The sequence below is a fragment of the Mixophyes fleayi genome, chromosome 6, assembly GCF_038048845.1.
Source record: "Mixophyes fleayi isolate aMixFle1 chromosome 6, aMixFle1.hap1, whole genome shotgun sequence".
Classification (NCBI taxonomy): Eukaryota; Metazoa; Chordata; class Amphibia; order Anura; family Limnodynastidae; genus Mixophyes; species Mixophyes fleayi.
Window position 1 is genome coordinate 165,653,444 of NC_134407.1, and position 18,263 is coordinate 165,671,706.

Below are 18,263 nucleotides of genomic sequence, written 5' to 3' on the forward strand. Positions count from 1 at the left end.
ATTAAACTCAGCAAGGTTCAAAAGCATGCATCACAGTGTATAACACTGGCGCTCAGCAGTGTCACCGTCTAATTCATCAGCACAATGCGTTATTGGATAGGGACAAAGTTTAGTGATAACTCTAACGTCATCACATCTTTTTTCCTTGTAAAATGTGAGATGAAAATTAGGATGGGCTGCTATTAATGACATTTTAGAAGTACATTGTGTGACTGTGTAAATGACAAACAGTTTTTCCTGTTAAATAATATATTATTATATTTAAATGTAGCCAACGATAAAATAACTAAAGAGGAGTACATTATTTATTTAAAACTGAAACATTATTTCCTGCACTTAATTTGGAGCCCTGTAAAGAAAAATTTCAAGACTGATTTCCATTAATGTTAAAATCTGACGTAAGAATGTCATTATCGGGATACATGTATTATTGTTTAAATGTATCTACATTGTTACATAGTCACTGAGGTTTAAAAAAAACTCCATCAAGTTTAATGGGGAGGAATTCAATTAGGCGCGAAGTGTTTCCGTAACGTCCGTGAGACATGTTGCGGCGGAAATTTGACAGAATTCCTCGAAGATATTTCTACCGTAATTGACGGTAATGTGCACAGTGTGGTTTCCATGCGCCACATCACTGGCAATTGAATTCCCCCATATGTCTCACATTTATAATAACTGAAGCTGCCTTCATTTATCCTCTGATCAACACATAAAATGTCTACCAATTAAAACAGGGACAGTAGCAGTAGATGTACATAGTTCAAAATATTTTCAGGGGACACTTTGCTACAGAGACAGTCCATCTAAGGACAATGCACATAATACTATGTTGGCGGACCTTGGAGCGCTACAATACCCATAGTGTCATGTTTACTGCTAATTTGGCAATAGTGAACTTTTTGCATTTAACTATTCCCTTTCCATAAATATTAACTTGTAAAACCTGTAGAATAAGAATAGATAGTAAGAATTGCACCTAAGAGGCAGAAAAATAGAAATTTTATTGCACATTTGGTCAATACAGACACAAATTTCCAGGGACAAATCTATGGAAATTGGGGACACTATGGGTAACAGACTGGGCCCAAGAGTTCTGGGAGCCCATTGCACCATGTTCCACAGTCACTGACAACTAAACTATTTTTCAAATTGGTATGTGCAAGGTCCCATTTCACCCTGTAACCCTAAGAGTCTGGGGATACAAAAGACACGAGCTAGTCTGGAGTGACCCTGAGGGCTTGATTTATTAAACTGCGGGTTTGAAAAAGTGGAGATGTTGCCTATAGCAACCAAACAGATTCTGGTTATCATTTAGTTAGTACATTCTACAAAATGACAGCAGGAATCTGATTGGTTGCTATAGGCAACATCTCCACTTTTTCAAACCCACAGTTTAGTAAATATACCCCTGAGAGAGCAAATGTTGAGAGCGTATACAATATGGGCCGATTCTGTTGTGAGTTGCCAAACTGTTTGAGATTCATGCTGAGATTTCGGCTTCAGTGGGGCCCGTTAGTGCAAATTTCTAACCGCATTTTTCAACATGAGTAATAATGATCCAGTTTTGAACAGATTATTAACTGGCATTGGACTCATTTTGGACCAGATACACAGTGGTAAGGTGTCAATTGTATGTGCAGCAAGAGCCCTACAAAAAGTTGTTTGTTGTTACTATATTTGAAATAATCAGTGATCTTTGTATTGTATAGCAATAACTGAGAACGGTTTACATTTTTTATAGACAAATTTCCCCATGGACTACAATGAAATGCTTGAGATAAGACCTGAGATATCTCTTTCTTGTGCAGTAGAAACCAGACGTTAACTTAAAGGACCTAGTACGTTAGTCATATAGCTGCCAATCTTCCTTCATTTACAAGGTTTAAAGACTTGGAAATGTTCCAATTTTTCAAGATTGACAAACAGATCAATTTCTCTTACTCTCGATATAAGATGCAGTTTTCACTTCATTTTTCGACTACATCTTGAGTGATATGATTACATGACCCCACCCAGCAGCAAAGTGTCCCTGGAAATTGTATTCAAATATTATCAAGCAACTACTCACTTAAATAACTTATTTACCAGACCACTACGTGTAAATATATATAGCATAACCCCAAAAATTTTATTTTGAACTTCTTGCTATACACTTCATCCTGTCTGTATTACAATTACAGTGCTGTATCATATTTGGATAATGTATCGCTCTGTTTTGTGTCCCTAGAACAGGGACTTTTCTCATTTTAATGAGCCTTCCCTTAAAGTTTTGATGCTGACAAATTCCCTACACTTTTTATGTAGACCTAATGCAGTACACATGCTAGATGCAGCACATATCTATTGAAAAGGTGCATTAAAACACAATTTATGTATTGCTGTTAGGAGATGGGACACTAAAACGAGACCTGCCTTATGAGTGTGGACTGTGCTTGCTATTGATATCACAACTACTCTAGTGTTCTGAATTATCCCTAAACTAGAAATACCTGGGCCACCTTCCAAGTTGTGCTTAGATCTTTTGGTGCATAGATCTATATGACAAACATGCCAGTTAGCTACAAAAAAGCAATATTTGATTGACTTCTAAATTAAACATAATAGTAGTTTTTGGTTGTTTTTTTTTGTATTTTATGTCATTGGTACACATGGCTGCAAACCCACTTGAGCATGTTTCCAGATCAAATCAAGGTACCCTCTTCTCTGGTTATTGGAAATGTGAGATATTTTGTGCTATACATCCTGGGCCTGAGTCATTAAGGAAAGTAAGGCAAAAAAAAAGAGTAAATGTTCTCTGGGATAAAAACTAAGAGGTGCAAATTAATGTGTTGGTTTTTTGTTGCTTTTTCATCTAGCACATAAATACGTGATAGCTTTATTTTTATACTGAAATTTAAAGTTGATCTAGGACATGCCCTACCCCAACTATAAATCTGTCCCCTCATTTTAAATGTACCTCCCCCTCCAATGCAACATGGCTCTGCCCAGATGCAAAGTTACCTTTTATGCTTTGCTCTCCTTAATGACTCAGGTCCCCTATGTATAGGCTTAGTGCCTGAATCATTAAGGAGAGCAAAGCATAAAAAAAGAGGTAACTTTGCACCTGGGCAAAACCATGTTGCATTGGAGGGGGAGGTACATTTTAAATGAGGGGACAGATTTATAGTTGGGATAGGACATGTCCTAGATCAACTTTAAATTTCAGTATGAAAATAAAGCTATCAAGTATTTGTGTGCTAGTTGAACAAACAGCCATTATTTAGCTTATGTGCAAAATAATTATATCACACATTATATCCCCAAACATCCCATTTTAGTCATGGCAAAACGGGAGATAGTACGAATGGATAAAGGGTGTGGCCCACTTTGCTTTGTGGTGAATGATACATGCATTGATTTGTACCAAATCTGTAACATGAAGTATCTAGTAATGTAACTACTAATAACCAGATATTAGTTTCGATCAGTATTGTGCAAGTTAGAACAATAAAAGTATTGGGTGTTTTAAGTTACAGAACATTTCTGCTAGTTGTGTAGTGTTATTAAGCACAGCTAATGGTGCTCTGCTCAGCTGCAAATTATATTTGCATAGTGGCTAAAGTCATTTTATAAAGAAAAACAAAGCATGTTAGTAAAGAGACTGTAGTCAAATAATTTTCTGTGCAATCAGATTAGAGCTCTTAATCAGAGATACTAGCAAGCTTATTAAGCCTATCACTAGTGCAGATACATGCGTTTGATTGCTCTACGTATATCTAAAATCCTTACAGAGCATAACATGGCAGATGACATTCTTGGGTGTAGTAAATTAAATATTTGTTTTAAGTTATTTCAATGGCTGTAGAAAAGGTCATGTTTAACCCAAGTCATGCATGGCAGTGTTTGCTTGTTTAAGTGGACCACTGAAAGGATGGAGCATGTCTTGCCATCTTAACCAAACCAATAACGCAGTGGATAGAGCGATAGAGATTGGCGACTTGTGTCCTTTCAAAAGCTGTAATAAATTGGGGCACTAAGAAAACAATGAATAATCTGGTGTTTTCCATTGTCTGAAATTATACATGTATGAATGTAGTGTTTCTTTTTGTCTAGCCAGGTTTGGCAAGTAAGGGGTTAAACAGGGAAGACAATTGCAGACACTTCAAGTTCCGCAAGAGGACTGAAAAAATGCAAACTGTCTCGTTTCCTTTGTGTGGGAACTGTCAGAGCATTTGGGTCACATACCTGAATTAACCTCTCTGCTGCTTAATCCTCATCCAAAAAAATTCCACACTCTTCATATATGACCCCTGTGATATAAGTTTAAAAAGTTCAGCAGCATTTTAATTCTTATTTCGCTATGTGTAAAGCATTTTTTTTCCTGTTGCTGATGTTGAGATATCTGTTATTATCTACAAAAGCAGAGGAACGCAACATGTGTTTAACCAGCTGCTGCAGAACTACATGTCCCAGCATGCACTGCCAGACAGAGATTCTACAATAGTCTGAGATTCACTTGTTGCCAAGTCTATACTCTTATCTCTGATGTACATCACCATAATCTGTTAATAGGAATAAAGTATACTAGATTAAAGATTAAAATAATACGAGGGCTTGTACACACAAGCGCTTTCCTTGCACCCGTGGTTCATTCTGTGTGAGCTGCTTTAACCCGATTGGTGAATGTAGCGACACTGCAAGAAGAGTTTACTGAAACCTATGAGGAACGCACTGACAGTATAAAACAATGGTTGCAGCATGTTCTCTGGTTTTGTATTCAGTTTCCGTTCAGGGTTCACTCTAAAAGCTTTTGTGTAAAATCTGTTCGTTCTCCTTAGGATTCAATAAACCTGATTAGCAGTGTCATATCTACTGCATTCACAGAGTATTGGATACAGCTCCAACACAACTACCAGGCGGCCAAGTGTACGATCCCTAAACATTGCTAACCAAGGGGCTGAAGCAGAGTGAGTACTACACCAGTTTGTGTAGCGTAAGCCTGGCCATTCTGTGGCTCTCCAGATGTTTTGAAGCTACAAGTACCAGCATGCCTGGCCAGCTATCTGTGATACTGGCACTTATGCTCGCTTGTGTCTGGAGAGGCAGGACGGCGGAGGAAAGGGACGTTCTAACATAGGCCGAGGGTGTGTATGCCCATATATGCCCGTCAAAGCCGTATTTTTGAGTGGTCAAGGGAAGGTACAAATGGAAGATAATGACGATAACTTTCACCAGCAATAGTGAAACTCTTGTGATTGGCTGTTTATGAAGTCTACGCTGACAGTGGTGGGTGCTTTCGTCATTGCACATGAATATATTAGTCATTTGTGTGCGTATTTAAGCCGTTTTCTTGCACGTACATGAGGCGTGGAGTTTTCTGTCCTGTATTATAGAGGTTGTTGAAGTTTTATTGATGCTTAAAAGTGAATATGTATTTTGCAAACAAAACAAATTGTAGTAAACCAGGGAGCAATTGTGGGCAACTCTGCAACAGATGCTAGGTAATTGTGTATGTAGAGCCTTAATAACAAATCCTTATATCCCCATGAATGCCATCAGCATGGCACACACTAATAGGAGTAAAAATGGAAAATGTATTTGATATAAACATTTCTGTCTTACTTTACATTGAATATCTGAACAGCAATTTACAATGTGCAATATATTTCGGTTTGCGCAAGTGTGCCCTATTGTCCGCCTTCTACATAACAAAGAGCGAGCCCACATTCCGGTTTTTAGAACTTCTTACATAAAAGGCGTTTTACAGGCCAGGCTGGAATTGTGTATGGTGACACAGTGGTTAGCATTGCTGCCTCACAGTGCTAGGGCCATGAGTACTAACCTGATGAACGCCCTCTCTGTGTGTAGTTTCTATGTTCTCCCCGTGTTTGTGTAGGTTTCCTCTGACAATCCAAAAACATACTGGTTGCCCATTGTTTGTGTGTGTAGAGAATTTAGACTGTTAGCTCCCCAGGGGCAGGGACTGATGAATGGTTAGAAAACCAATTATCCACTGTAAAGCGATGCACAATATGCTGGTGGTAAGTATATGGTGGAAACAGTACAATGTTTTTCTGGTTCAAGTCTATTATAGCTTTTGAAATAGTCTCTTTGTTCATTTAGACTTTTATATTTCTCTCTTTTAACACTGCTTCATTCACACCTTAAATAGATCACCAGAGTGATGGAACATCAAACTTTTATTACTTCATACTTGCCGACTTGTGATATCTCCCTTCTGGGAGTGGATTTCTCACTGGCGATTCCTGGGGGCCCTACCCCCTAAACAGACACAATCATTATAGCTTATCAGGGGCGGGACGAGGCTGCGATGACGCTTGAATCACATATCTACGTCCTGCCCTCCACTTAACTAACCGAACTGACCAGGATCCATGAGGTTGTCCTGTTCTCCTGGAAGTCCGGGAGGACTCCCAGAAATTCGGGAGTCTCCCGGATATTTCAGGAGAGTAGGCAACTATATATTACTTGTACTTTTGATACATTTAAATAATGGTATTACTTTGGTAGATGTGGTCGTAGAATGGCACTTTCCTGTATAAAGTTCATCTGGAGGGTCCTATTAAAAAGATTGTCTGCAGCCTAGTTTATACTGACTCAGAGGAAGTTCCTTGGCAAGTAGTGCGAAGGAAGTGGTTGAGCAGCTGCCCTCATGGCAGTGTACACCCCCACAATGCGCCTCTTCTACCTACTTGTATCTCATTTAAATACCTTGTCCCACAATACAAAATCTAGTCTTTGTATGTGGGTGTAAGAGGCACCTTGCCAGCATTTAGTTGTCAAGGTTCCCGATCCACTCAGCTTCCCCCATTACAACATACAAACTTTGGACAGATGCCGAGTTTTGCTATTGTAAAGCTTCCTGTGCATGTCATAAAACTAGGTGCATCTGTGCAAAAACAGGAGCAATTAGCATTGGCGATGTGGGATACACACTTTTGTAAGTGACCTTCACTGACGCCACTGAATAAACAGGCAGGCTGGTTAGCAGTTATGTATGCTGCAAGAGATGTAGTGCTGACATATCAATCACAGTTGTATTAAAAATAAAAAATAGCGCAAGCATTCATTATTATACATCTTTCTCAGTATACGGGAAACAGCACCACACACGTTTATAGAGAGCTCATCATCACACCTCCCTGGTAGGTGAGGCTGAGATTTCAAAACTGAATTAAGTTTAGTTCCACTTTAAGAACAAGACTTTAGGGGGTATTCAATTGTTAGCGTTAACGGGGAAAAACGAGCACTCAAAAAATCTTAGCGTTAATACGGTAATTACTCGCTCAATTTCAGCTCACCGCTAGGGAGCGGCGAGCTGAAATTCCGTGAGTAAACTACCGTATTAACGCTTTTCTCACGCAATATTACCGTGTAAACGGTAATATTTTTTGAGCGCTCGTTTTTTCCCGTTAACGCTAACAATTGAATACCCCCCTAAGTGCTTCATTGAAAAACTAAGAAATGGTGTAACTGGTGGAAAAATAGGCTTATATTTTTAGTTCTGTCAAAGCTATCTACACAATTATAGAGGCAGTGTTACCATGAATAAAACAGATTACCGATCTTATTATTAACAATCAGAATATTTTTTTTTAAATTGTGTGAACAGCTCCTTTTCTATGGTCATTTTGCTGATGGGTGACTGCATAGGGAATGATGCACAGCACTGCCCTGTTCTATTAATATTTTAAATACTCCCGTTTAGTAAATCTTACCTCATATGTCTTGCATAACGGATGTTACAATTTGGTCTGTGTTGAAAGACAGGTAGAGAGGGTCATTTACAGATCCCAAAAATACAAACCTGCAATACATATGTTATTTTGGGCGTCTTGCGCAATCACATCCTGTTTTCCGGGGGGAGATAGATTTGTGGGCCTAGATGGCTGAAATCTGCAGGGGTTTGGGTGAGCTGAAGGCATTCCTTGGCAAATTTTGCCTTTTATAGCTGTTACAGAATCACAAATTATAGCATGGCAAGGAATGCTGGGACTTCTGGTTCCACAACAGCTGTGTAGCCACCATCTGTGGTCTATATAAAGAGTAAGGCGAGCAACATTTTAATCTTAACAAGTACTTAGATTATAATAATGAATTTACTTTGTATCACACTTCAGGCTAAGCTACAATATCCAGCTGTGCTGAATGTGTTAATCATGCAGGTATCAGAGAAGGGCTGCCTCCATCAGAGTTACAATTTAAACCCAGAAGGAGGAGCAAAGCAGGTCGGGTGCAGGTCAGAGCGTGGAAAGAAAATTAGCTGAAGAAGCAGAATCCATGCCAACAAGTAAAAAGCCAAACAGCAACCTGGCAGCTTAAAGGCACAGCCCACATGGAAACTGTCCATCTGTCACAACTGCTCAGGCACTACATTGCTAGCTTACGTGTTCCCTTAAGATCCATATCTCTCTACTAAGACCAACCCCAGTGTCCATGGAAGAACTAATCACATGGGCCAGACCTGACAACTGAAGAGTTGTAGTCCACGACGACCGTCTTATCTAAGGTCTCCTGTGGGATGTAGGAAGAAAAGAATAGGTAATATTTTTCGGTCTTTTCCACAGAGGCACAATCATATCCTGGAAGTATTGTAATGTGGTGAGACTGTTGTTAAACCCAATATAAGTTTGTATTTTTTTTTTCTCCAGTGACTTCAATATAGCAGATAACAAATGTAACACATTACAAAACAGAATTTCTTTGGGCAGGTATTTGGAAAGCGCAGTGTTAGGTTTAGCTGATACAATGAGATTGTGATTGCTACCTCTCAGGAGATGAATGACTTTCTCTTTTCTCTAGGGGGCAGCATGGACTTGGAGGCGTTGAAGAGCAGTCACAGTCCTGCGCCGGACAACCCATATGAGCGGGAGGGCTGCACCAGCCGTGCGCTCACCCCACACAAGGGGCACACAGAAAAAGCTGACTTTCTGTCTTTAGATGTGAAAAGGTCACAGCCATTGCTAATACAGAGTGGCAGATGGGGGTAAGTTGAGATGGGGTGCTGGCATAAGAAGTCTTCCCATAACCATCACCGACTTTGATGACAGAAGAACTTGTCATTACAGGTGTTCAATTGAAAACAACACTCTAACAGCTAGAGCCTAGCTTTTTTTTTTTATCTCTTATTGTAACAGGAGACCTATCAATATACATTGAAGGTCTGTTTGCTTAGGGCAGAGCACTGTTTTGTAATCAATCTTCCCACATCCATATTTCCCCAGTTGTTCTGATTGGCTACAGGTTGTTTTATCTCTGCCTGAAGGAGATGGAACAATCTGTAGCCAATCAGAACTTTGGAATGTTGACAAGAGCACAGGGGATGAGTGGACACGAGGGAGGCAGTGACTTGTCCACCCTCATGGTTAAATGAGGATGGGGTCCATGTAACAGGGCAGTGTCCTGATTGGAGGAGGGGGATGGAGGCAAGTGACAGACAGAGCTAAATAGCGGAAGGAGCAGGATTTTCAATAGCACAGAGTACAGCACAGATTTGAGGCTCCTGCAAAACTGATTATGGACAATTATGGTGTGAAGTGCACCTGTATATGAAATAGAAATCATACATCTTACTTGTTTTTTTATTTTATCAAAAACACAAATCATTTAATTAAAGGCTGTGATCCAATGATTGATGGTCCAGGAAATAGATCAGTTGGTAACATTACTAGATAGCGGTGTATTTTGGAGCATGCATGTTATGGTATCTGGAGATTGAGTATGTGTAAACATCCTGTTCTAGTTAAAAATGTGTAATGTGTAATTGTATCCTACATGCATGATGTCATTTTGTTTGATCCCATACACCAGACAACTATCATTTCCTTCTATGTGATAAAGGTGGGAGACTGCAGATATTAATTAGTGCCTTTCATCGGTATTGGTCTAATCAAACTAATTAAATGATATTGAAACATGAAGTGAATTGTTTTAAATTAACATAAAATGATAACTGGTGTAAAAAAAAGGATTTTATTACAGGTACAACATAACGCTGAGACAGACATCAGTACATGTGAGTTTATAAGCTAGTAAAACTCTCAATATTTTCTGTATTGCAGACGATTACGAGACGAGGAGTCACGATCGTCGTCACTCCCTGACATCCCAAATCCATTCCCAGAACTCTGTAACTCCTCCCCTATTCTTATCAGCACACCTAATAGCAGTTCTCCTCTGGAAGGGGGTCCTCATGTAAGTACAGCAGCTGTCCACCCTAATGTCCACAATATCTTTACATTATAACAGCTGTATAATACCTATATACTTACATTATGGCATAACTTATTTGGAATGATTTAAAGAGCACTTGATCACTTGTTCACAGATGGTGAAGGTGTACAGCGAGGATGGCACATGCCGATCGCTGGAAGTGACAGCGGGAGCCACAGCTCGACACTTGTGTGACATGCTGGTAGAGAGAGCGCACTGCCTGAGCGATGAGAGCTGGTCTCTAGTGGAGCTGCACCCACATCTGGGGCTCGGTGAGGAGGAACAAGCAGTTTATGTTTTCTTAACGGCATATTTTACATTTTGTTATAATGCTTTATTCATGCATTTTTTAAGGAAACTTGTTATTATAGTTAAACACAGCTGCAGAAAACATTCATGCTCACATTCATTCTACACTCACATGGATTAGGGTAAAGAAAAGTGCATTATCGCCCTTTGGGCCTTCCATTTATAAGTGTATGACTAGGATCAGAGAAGATACTGGGGGTCATGTTAGAAATTACACACCTTGGTTTTGCACTGGTTCTCCTTGGTGGTCCACCCACAATAATTAAAAATAAGGTAACAGCAATACCCCCCCCCCTCCAGTAAATCCTCAACCAGCCCCATCGTTAAAAAATCTGGTTTGATATCCACTATAATAAGAAGTATAACAGATCACAAAATAAGTAATATTAATAATATTTTTAATTTAAACAGTGCACTGTGCTTGGAACCTGTTTTGCTTCATCAAATATATAGTTCTTTGCTGGTGCAAAATTCAAGTCTTTTTGTAGATGGGAATGACTGTGCAGAACACAGATTGTCACTTTACCACAATACGATATTATTACTTCGCAAAACTAACTCTCGTTTCATCACTGTGTCGCAAAAAAAGGTACCTTCACTCTGCCCAACTCCACCCCTGCCTGTGCAAAGAGCTGCTTCTTTGTAGCTGTTGCCAACATGCTTTCCAAACATATTAACCCCAACGAAAATTTAGGTGCACTTGAGTTGCACAATTTGTCTAAATATGTATGCTGCAGAATGGGAATGTTTGCACTTTACCTCCATTAATTCATTCTTCAAAACTGGTGGAAAACTGATGTCCAGGAGAGCAAACTGTAGACAATCAGAGCATTAGGATGGTAACAGCAGCACAGAGTATTTCAAGTTAGCCAACACCTGTGTCAATGTAGTAAGTTTGAGGTGGACCAGGACAGCATGTGGACAATCCCAGCATCTAAACATCCATAAAGGAAGAGCAGTTTCGCGATGTTGTATGTTAATTTAGGGGGAAAAGAGATGGTATTACTTACTTATAGGTAATACATAAAATATATGGAGACATCTACATTCTAAACTAGCTAATCAATGAGAACTAAATAAGAAACAAAACAACAACAAATAATTTTCAAGAAAATTAAACCAGTTTTACCATAAGTTAGAGGCATCGATGATATCAAGGGAAATAGTTTCAAAAGGGCCACTTTGACCTGAGAGAACGTCACTGGAAAAAAACACTATCCCTGCAATAAAAATGAATAAACCGCATTTGTTTTGTTGCATACATGGAATACATAACTAGCCTAGAAATCAATATAATAATAAGAAATTCCACTCTTGCTGAATACCAAGTGAAAAGATGAAACTATGTGTCAATAGGGATAATTATGTTACTAAAAAGATTAAAATGTGGATATTGGACATATAGATCTTACCCTTTCCGTTTAAACCCTTAAACCAATTGCTTGTGCAGCGTTGGCAGACTCACTGGAAACTGTAGTTGGTTTCACCACCATTATTGCAGTATAAATATATGTTCTCCTGTCTTGCAGAACGGTGCCTTGAAGATCACGAGTCAGTGGTGGAGGTTCAGGCTATGTGGCCTGCAGGAGGAGACAGCAAGTTTATTTTTCGCAAGAATTTTGCCAAGTATGAACTGTTCCGGGGATCTCCGGTGAGTACAAAGAGCCCTGTGTCTACACAAAGCAGATAAATGGTTGCACATGTCTCTCTCGTAATTACAGGTTCCTCTTTCTCCTGCCATTCAGGTATGCTCTAGTCATACTCGTCTGGATTAATAACCTCCACACAAATATTTTACTCATTGTACTTCTGCATCATGTGATCACTAGGGATGAGGGATCGCATATCATGAACTTACTTTAAACAAACTAGGGGTGAAAGAATACTGATAACTTACCAAGTATAGCACCGCGCTTATTTACTTACTATATGAACAGCATTATATTTTTCTCTCCCAGTATGCATTATTCCCGGAGGACATGATAGCAGGGAATTTGGAAGCACACAAAGGACTGTCTCATTCTGAGCTTATACAGGTACGTAAATGAATAGTGCAACAAAGGATCTTGACCTGCTACGCACTAGACAGATCACATGTATCAAGTCTGGTCTTCTACATTCTTGCTGACAGTCTGACAGTGTCCAGGACATTTTGTACAGTGACTGGACAGTTTAGAGAAGGCTGAAGCAAGCACCATTCCGTTTAGAATTACAGAGACTTGACAACTGAAGCAAGTTTGGACTGTTCATGTACACAGAGCCAAGATCACTTTAAACACATGTAATCTGTCCCTGACAGAACTTCCTAAATTCGGGCAGCTGGCCGGAGATCCAGGGCTACTTACATATGAAGGAGAGCGGCCGCAAAGTGTGGAAACGGTTCTTTTTTTTCCTGCGCCGCTCAGGTCTCTATTACTCAGCCAAAGGGACCTCTAAGGTAAATACACTGACCTGGAAAACAACTGTTAACGAAAATGAATCCTGCATATAAAGGAAACACATTATTTTATGTTGATGTTACATACGCTACATGTTTAAATGGAATGGGTGGTTTTCAGCTCTAGGGTTGTGAATCATTTCCAAAAGCAAAATAACAGTACTCCCATGTCTGAGCTGCTTGTTTCAAATGCTAGATGGGTTTGGTAAAGCCAAACAAGTCTTCTATTTCTCTAGAGAATTTGGAACCTGTAGCCACTGTAGTATAATCATCTGTGGATATTTTACTGGACAACAAAAAGTGAAGCAATATAGCAGTTCCTCTTCATATTACTGAATGCAAGTATACAGCACACATAAATATAATATCATACATATTAATATAACTCTGCTTAGAATTAATCTATAATTATCCAATGATTTGAATCAGCAGTAGACTGAATGCTTAAAGGAGGTGTTCAACTTTTCTACTTAGGGACAACCCTGTCCCCAGAATCAGTACACGCCTATGTTGGGGACACCCCCTAACACCCTAAGTACCATAATGGCGCCATATATCACCAATACCAACAGCTAGGAGAGGAGAAAGCTGTCATTGCTAGCAATGAAAAGTGAACAAGAGATTCAAAGTTCTACACAATATGTATACAGTAAATGTGACTTCTTATTGAACAGGAGCCACAGCCAATCCAGTCTGGAGCCCATTTGACCAACCATCTCCCCCCTTCCTTATTCCCACCTCATCAACGGTTAGAACAGGTAGACCCTGAGCACTAACAACTCTTTAATCTTCTGACTTTCAGATGCTGGAGGTGTGTGGCTGAATTACAGTAACAAAAGGGTTCATCAGGAGGTTAATGTCCCGAACTAGTAGGGTTAGTCCAAAGGGGAACAATCCTTTTAAAGTAAGCTCTTTGCATTGATGGATAGGTGGGTGAATGGATGGTAGCCCAATAGATGATATAGATAGAAACATATAATATATTCTACAGTCCTTGGACTTTTATGCTTTCATTTTTCTTAATTAACCAACAAGCTGCAGATTTCTGCAGCTAAAATGTCCCTTGAGAAACATCTCCATGGTGCAGTGGTCACTGAGGCAGAATGGAGACACATAGTCTCAAGCCTTTATAGAACCAAACATTCCTTGTTTATTTAGTGTCCATAATTATTTTAAATTAAATAAACATTAAGTTATGTAACACTGAACTACAGGATGATCACATACATTTATTTGATAAGATGTTTTGATGATACAATCTATCACTTTTAGGACCCTCGGCACTTACAGTATTTTGCTGATGTGAACGAATCCAATACTTATTGCTTAACACAAGGCAAGAAGCTCTATAGCGCCCCCACAGAGTTTGGGTTCTGTCTGAAGGTAGGTGGCATGCAAACATCCACAGGGCCTTTCTTGTATTTCTTAGCCCAGTGTTCTCAGTTATGTTCGATTGAGACATTGATTTTACCACCTCTTTCCAGCCTTCCAAGATGCGCAGCGGCACAAAAGGGCTGAAGATTTTGTGCAGCGAGGATGAACAGTCTCGCACCTGCTGGCTCACTGCCATTCGTCTTTTTAAGGTGAGCCTGGGAGCCATGTTCTTTGTCACTCTTAACATAATCTGACTTGCAGCGGATTATGGTTTCCATTTTGACCATTGAACTAGAATACCTAATGTATTATATATGGATTATAAAATGGTACTACCATCTTTTACTCTCTTTTCACAGTATGGAGCTCAGCTCTATAAAAATTACCAGCTCTCCAGACGCAGTCCCCAATCTTGGACAGAACTCAAAAAACAGGTAATGCACGAGGTATCAGGTCCAGTGTGTGGTGGATGAGGAAAATGCTAATTGTGGACATTTAAGAGTTCTTGAGCAGTTATGTCATATATCAGCCTTGTCTAATAATAATGAAAAATATTAATAATTAGCTCTTGAGAAAGTTTCCCAATGCTTGGACCACACTTTTTTATGGCTACCCTCATTCCTACTACATGGCCTTAAATGTTGAGTAAACACATGGAACAAGATCTGTGTTGGTGAGACAGAATCCTGCAGTGTTACTTCAGTGTTCTCGTCACATGTCTCTCCAATTATACAGTGCTGTACATACAGCACCAATCAAATCGCAACATGGGCCTGAGCATGCGGGTCAAAGGCCATTGTATTGATCCATAACATAGAGACACACACAGAAACACATGCTTGCAGGCAGATAGACAGGATGATGGTCACATATACTGTCTGTGTGTGAGTGTGTGTCTATATTAGGGAATTTAGACTGTAAGCTCCAATGGGGCAGGGACTGATGTGAGTGAGTTCTCTGTACAGTGCTGCGGAATTAGTGGCGCTATATAAATAAATGATGATGATGATATACACTGAGCAATACACTCTCAGCTACAAGTTCATGTCCATTATTTTCCAGCTCCCTATTAATGTCTACGCTGCCAGTTATAGTGTATTACTGGTTAATCATCATTTAGTTATCTTTCCTTTAAAGCTGGATGTATTGTGTGATGGTACAAATATGAACTACCTAAAACCCTCAAATTGTACCCATTGTTCATGAATATTGGAGGCAGCCATCTTGAGGGTTTATGTAAAATTTTTAAGAATGCAACATGTTAGTTCAGCCACAAAATGGCTGCCTCCGCTGTGTGTAAGTGATAAATACTATGTAATAAATGTATGTTGTAGTGTAGTCCGCTGCTGATAGATGGATGGACTCCTACAGGAGTGCGGCATGCATGGTTGTGGGTGGTCCTGGACCTGCATAGAGGAAAAGATGCAATGATGTGTTAGACTATGTGCTCTATACAAACAATTGGATTTTGTTTTTAAGGGATGATGTGTTTAAATAATCAGGAAGAACTTATTGGCTATGAAAACTGACCTGAAATATTGAAACCTTTCAATTAATGAAGGAAACCAGTCAAATGTTATTGTAGACCCTACATATAGTGATGTACGTAACTGAGTCCCTCCTATAGAACAAGAATCATATGTATAGATTTGACCTTTAAAATGATGTGAAATTACACAGATGTAGATGCCTCCAATATTGTGCCGTGGTGATAGATACAGTGGTTTGTAGTATATTGTGTGGTGGTGGTGGTGATACATACAGTGGTTTTCAGTATTGTATGCTGGTGATACATACAGTGGTTTCCAGTATTGTATGGTGGTGATACATACAGTGGTTTCCAGTATTGTATGGTGGTGATAGATACAGTGGTTTGTAGTATATTGTGTGGTGGTGGTGGTGATACATACAGTGGTTTCCAGTATTGTATGGTGGTGATACATACAGTGGTTTCCATTATTGTATGGTGGTGATACATACAGTGGTTTCCAGTATTGTATGGTGGTGATACGTACAGTGGTTTCCAGTATTGTATGGTGGTGATACGTACAGTGGTTTCCAGTATTGTATGGTGGTGATAGATACAGTGGTTTCCAGTATTGTATGGTGGTGATACATACAGTGGTTTCCAGTATTGTATGGTGGTGATACATACAGTGGTTTCCAGTATTGTATGGTGGTGATACATACAGTGGTTTCCAGTATTGTATGGTGGTGATACATACAGTGGTTTCCAGTATTGTATGGTGGTGATACATACAGTGGTTTCCAGTATTGTATGGTGGTGATACATACAGTGGTTTCCAGTATTGTATGGTGGTGATACGTACAGTGGTTTCCAGTATTGTATGGTGGTGATACATACAGTGGTTTCCAGTATTGTATGGTGGTGATACATACAGTGGTTTCCAGTATTGTGTAGTGGTGGTGATAGATACAGTGAGCAGCATGGTGACTTAGTTTCTCTTGGTCTGTGTGTGTTAGGGAATTTAGACTGTAAGCTCCAATGGGGCAGAGACTGATGTGAGTAAGTTATCTGTATAGCGCTGCAAATTAGTGGCGCTATATAAATAGACAGTGATGATGATGACGATACAGTGGCTTGGCAGCTGCAATCTTCCTGTTTCAATGAGAATATACAAAAAGAAAAAGTGGGCAGATAATACTGAACTAAGTACTAGAGGAAGCAAGTGATTTGCTTTTTGGACAGCGCACACATTTAGGGTCATTTACAAGGCATCGAAGCACACTTGGTACATTTCACTAAACAGATCTACTTTTGGTCATTTTTCGCAGTATTATTAACATGCATAATTGTGGCAGAAGCAGCTGCACTCATGGTGTAAAAATGGGTAATTGTTGGGTCTTTGTAGGTGTGACAATTATAATGCTCACTGTACAACTAGCTAATGCTCCTCTATGGATTTAATTGATTTGTTTGCAAAGGACAAAGGGGTAATTCTCAGCTTGGTTTGTGATACTGATAACAGAAGGTTTTTTTTTAAAGGAAAACTGCAATTGCAAACAGAACAATCATTTGGGACACGTGTGTTATATAAACCACAGCACATCACCGTAGCTCATTAATCCAATTAGTTTTTATTAAAGAGAGGTCTATTGAAATAGATCCTTTGCTTCTAGTGGACATGACAGGTAGACATCTCCTTCCCCCCGTACCCTATACTCCAAGCTTCACTTAACCGTTTCCTACTCCTAGCGGTAAATGTATTAATCTGCGTATTTTGCAAGTCAACGGTAATCGGCGACTTTGCAGGTGAAATTTTAGACAGCAATGTCTTTAAAGGCAAGTTTTGACACACTTCCACAACATAACACATACAATAGGGGATGTTTATAAAAAGAAGGGGCTGCTGTCCACAGCCACCAGTCCAATACTACATGTATCTCCCAGTACAGCTTGTAAGAGGAACACAAATATCTGATTAGCTATTAGGGGCAGCACTACATTTCCTGTTGTACAGTTGTCCCCAATGTCGCTAAAATATCCTTTTAATGAAACTGTGCACAAGTGAAATTATGAAGGTCCCCTCTTCTTTCTGATCTCACACTGTCACAACCCTTACAGTATGTAAGACTACAGAAGACCGACTGTAACTCAATGTTTTGCTCCTCACAGCACAGTGTATCTGACAGCACTTTGGTTCCCATGGATTTTTCGGGGTGTACAGGCCGAGTTATAGAGAACCCACTTGAAGCGCTATCTGTTGCACTTGAAGAGGCTCAGTCTTGGAGAGTGAGTACTGTGTTACAAAATGTATATCTGCACAAATAATATACTCACAGTAATTAGAGTACAATGTAGAAACTGCCAAATAAAACAACTTTACATTGCGCAGAGTTCAGTGGAAATGGCACTGCCCAGTTTCTCAGTTGTTGTCAAGCTTGTGCTTGTATTACCATACCTGCT

At 39.5% G+C, this 18,263-nt stretch overlaps 1 protein-coding gene across 5 annotated transcripts in view; it reads left to right on the plus strand.

Annotated features, from left to right (window-relative positions):
- GRB7 (growth factor receptor bound protein 7) overlaps positions 1-18,263 on the plus strand; it is a 56,301-nt gene that overhangs the window by 32,704 nt on the left and 5,334 nt on the right. For 4 of the 5 annotated variants that reach the window (XM_075177086.1, XM_075177087.1, XM_075177088.1 and 1 more), the window contains 10 exons: positions 8,806-8,989; positions 10,065-10,197; positions 10,331-10,487; positions 12,054-12,175; positions 12,483-12,560; positions 12,824-12,961; positions 14,234-14,344; positions 14,446-14,544; positions 14,695-14,769; positions 17,973-18,089. In XM_075177086.1, the coding sequence (XP_075033187.1) occupies positions 8,806-8,989; positions 10,065-10,197; positions 10,331-10,487; positions 12,054-12,175; positions 12,483-12,560; positions 12,824-12,961; positions 14,234-14,344; positions 14,446-14,544; positions 14,695-14,769; positions 17,973-18,089 (1,214 nt within the window). Of the gene's footprint in view, positions 1-8,088; positions 8,545-8,805; positions 8,990-10,064; positions 10,198-10,330; positions 10,488-12,053; positions 12,176-12,482; positions 12,561-12,823; positions 12,962-14,233; positions 14,345-14,445; positions 14,545-14,694; positions 14,770-17,972; positions 18,090-18,263 lie in introns of those variants that run through there. The other variant, XM_075177089.1, reaches the window with a different exon arrangement.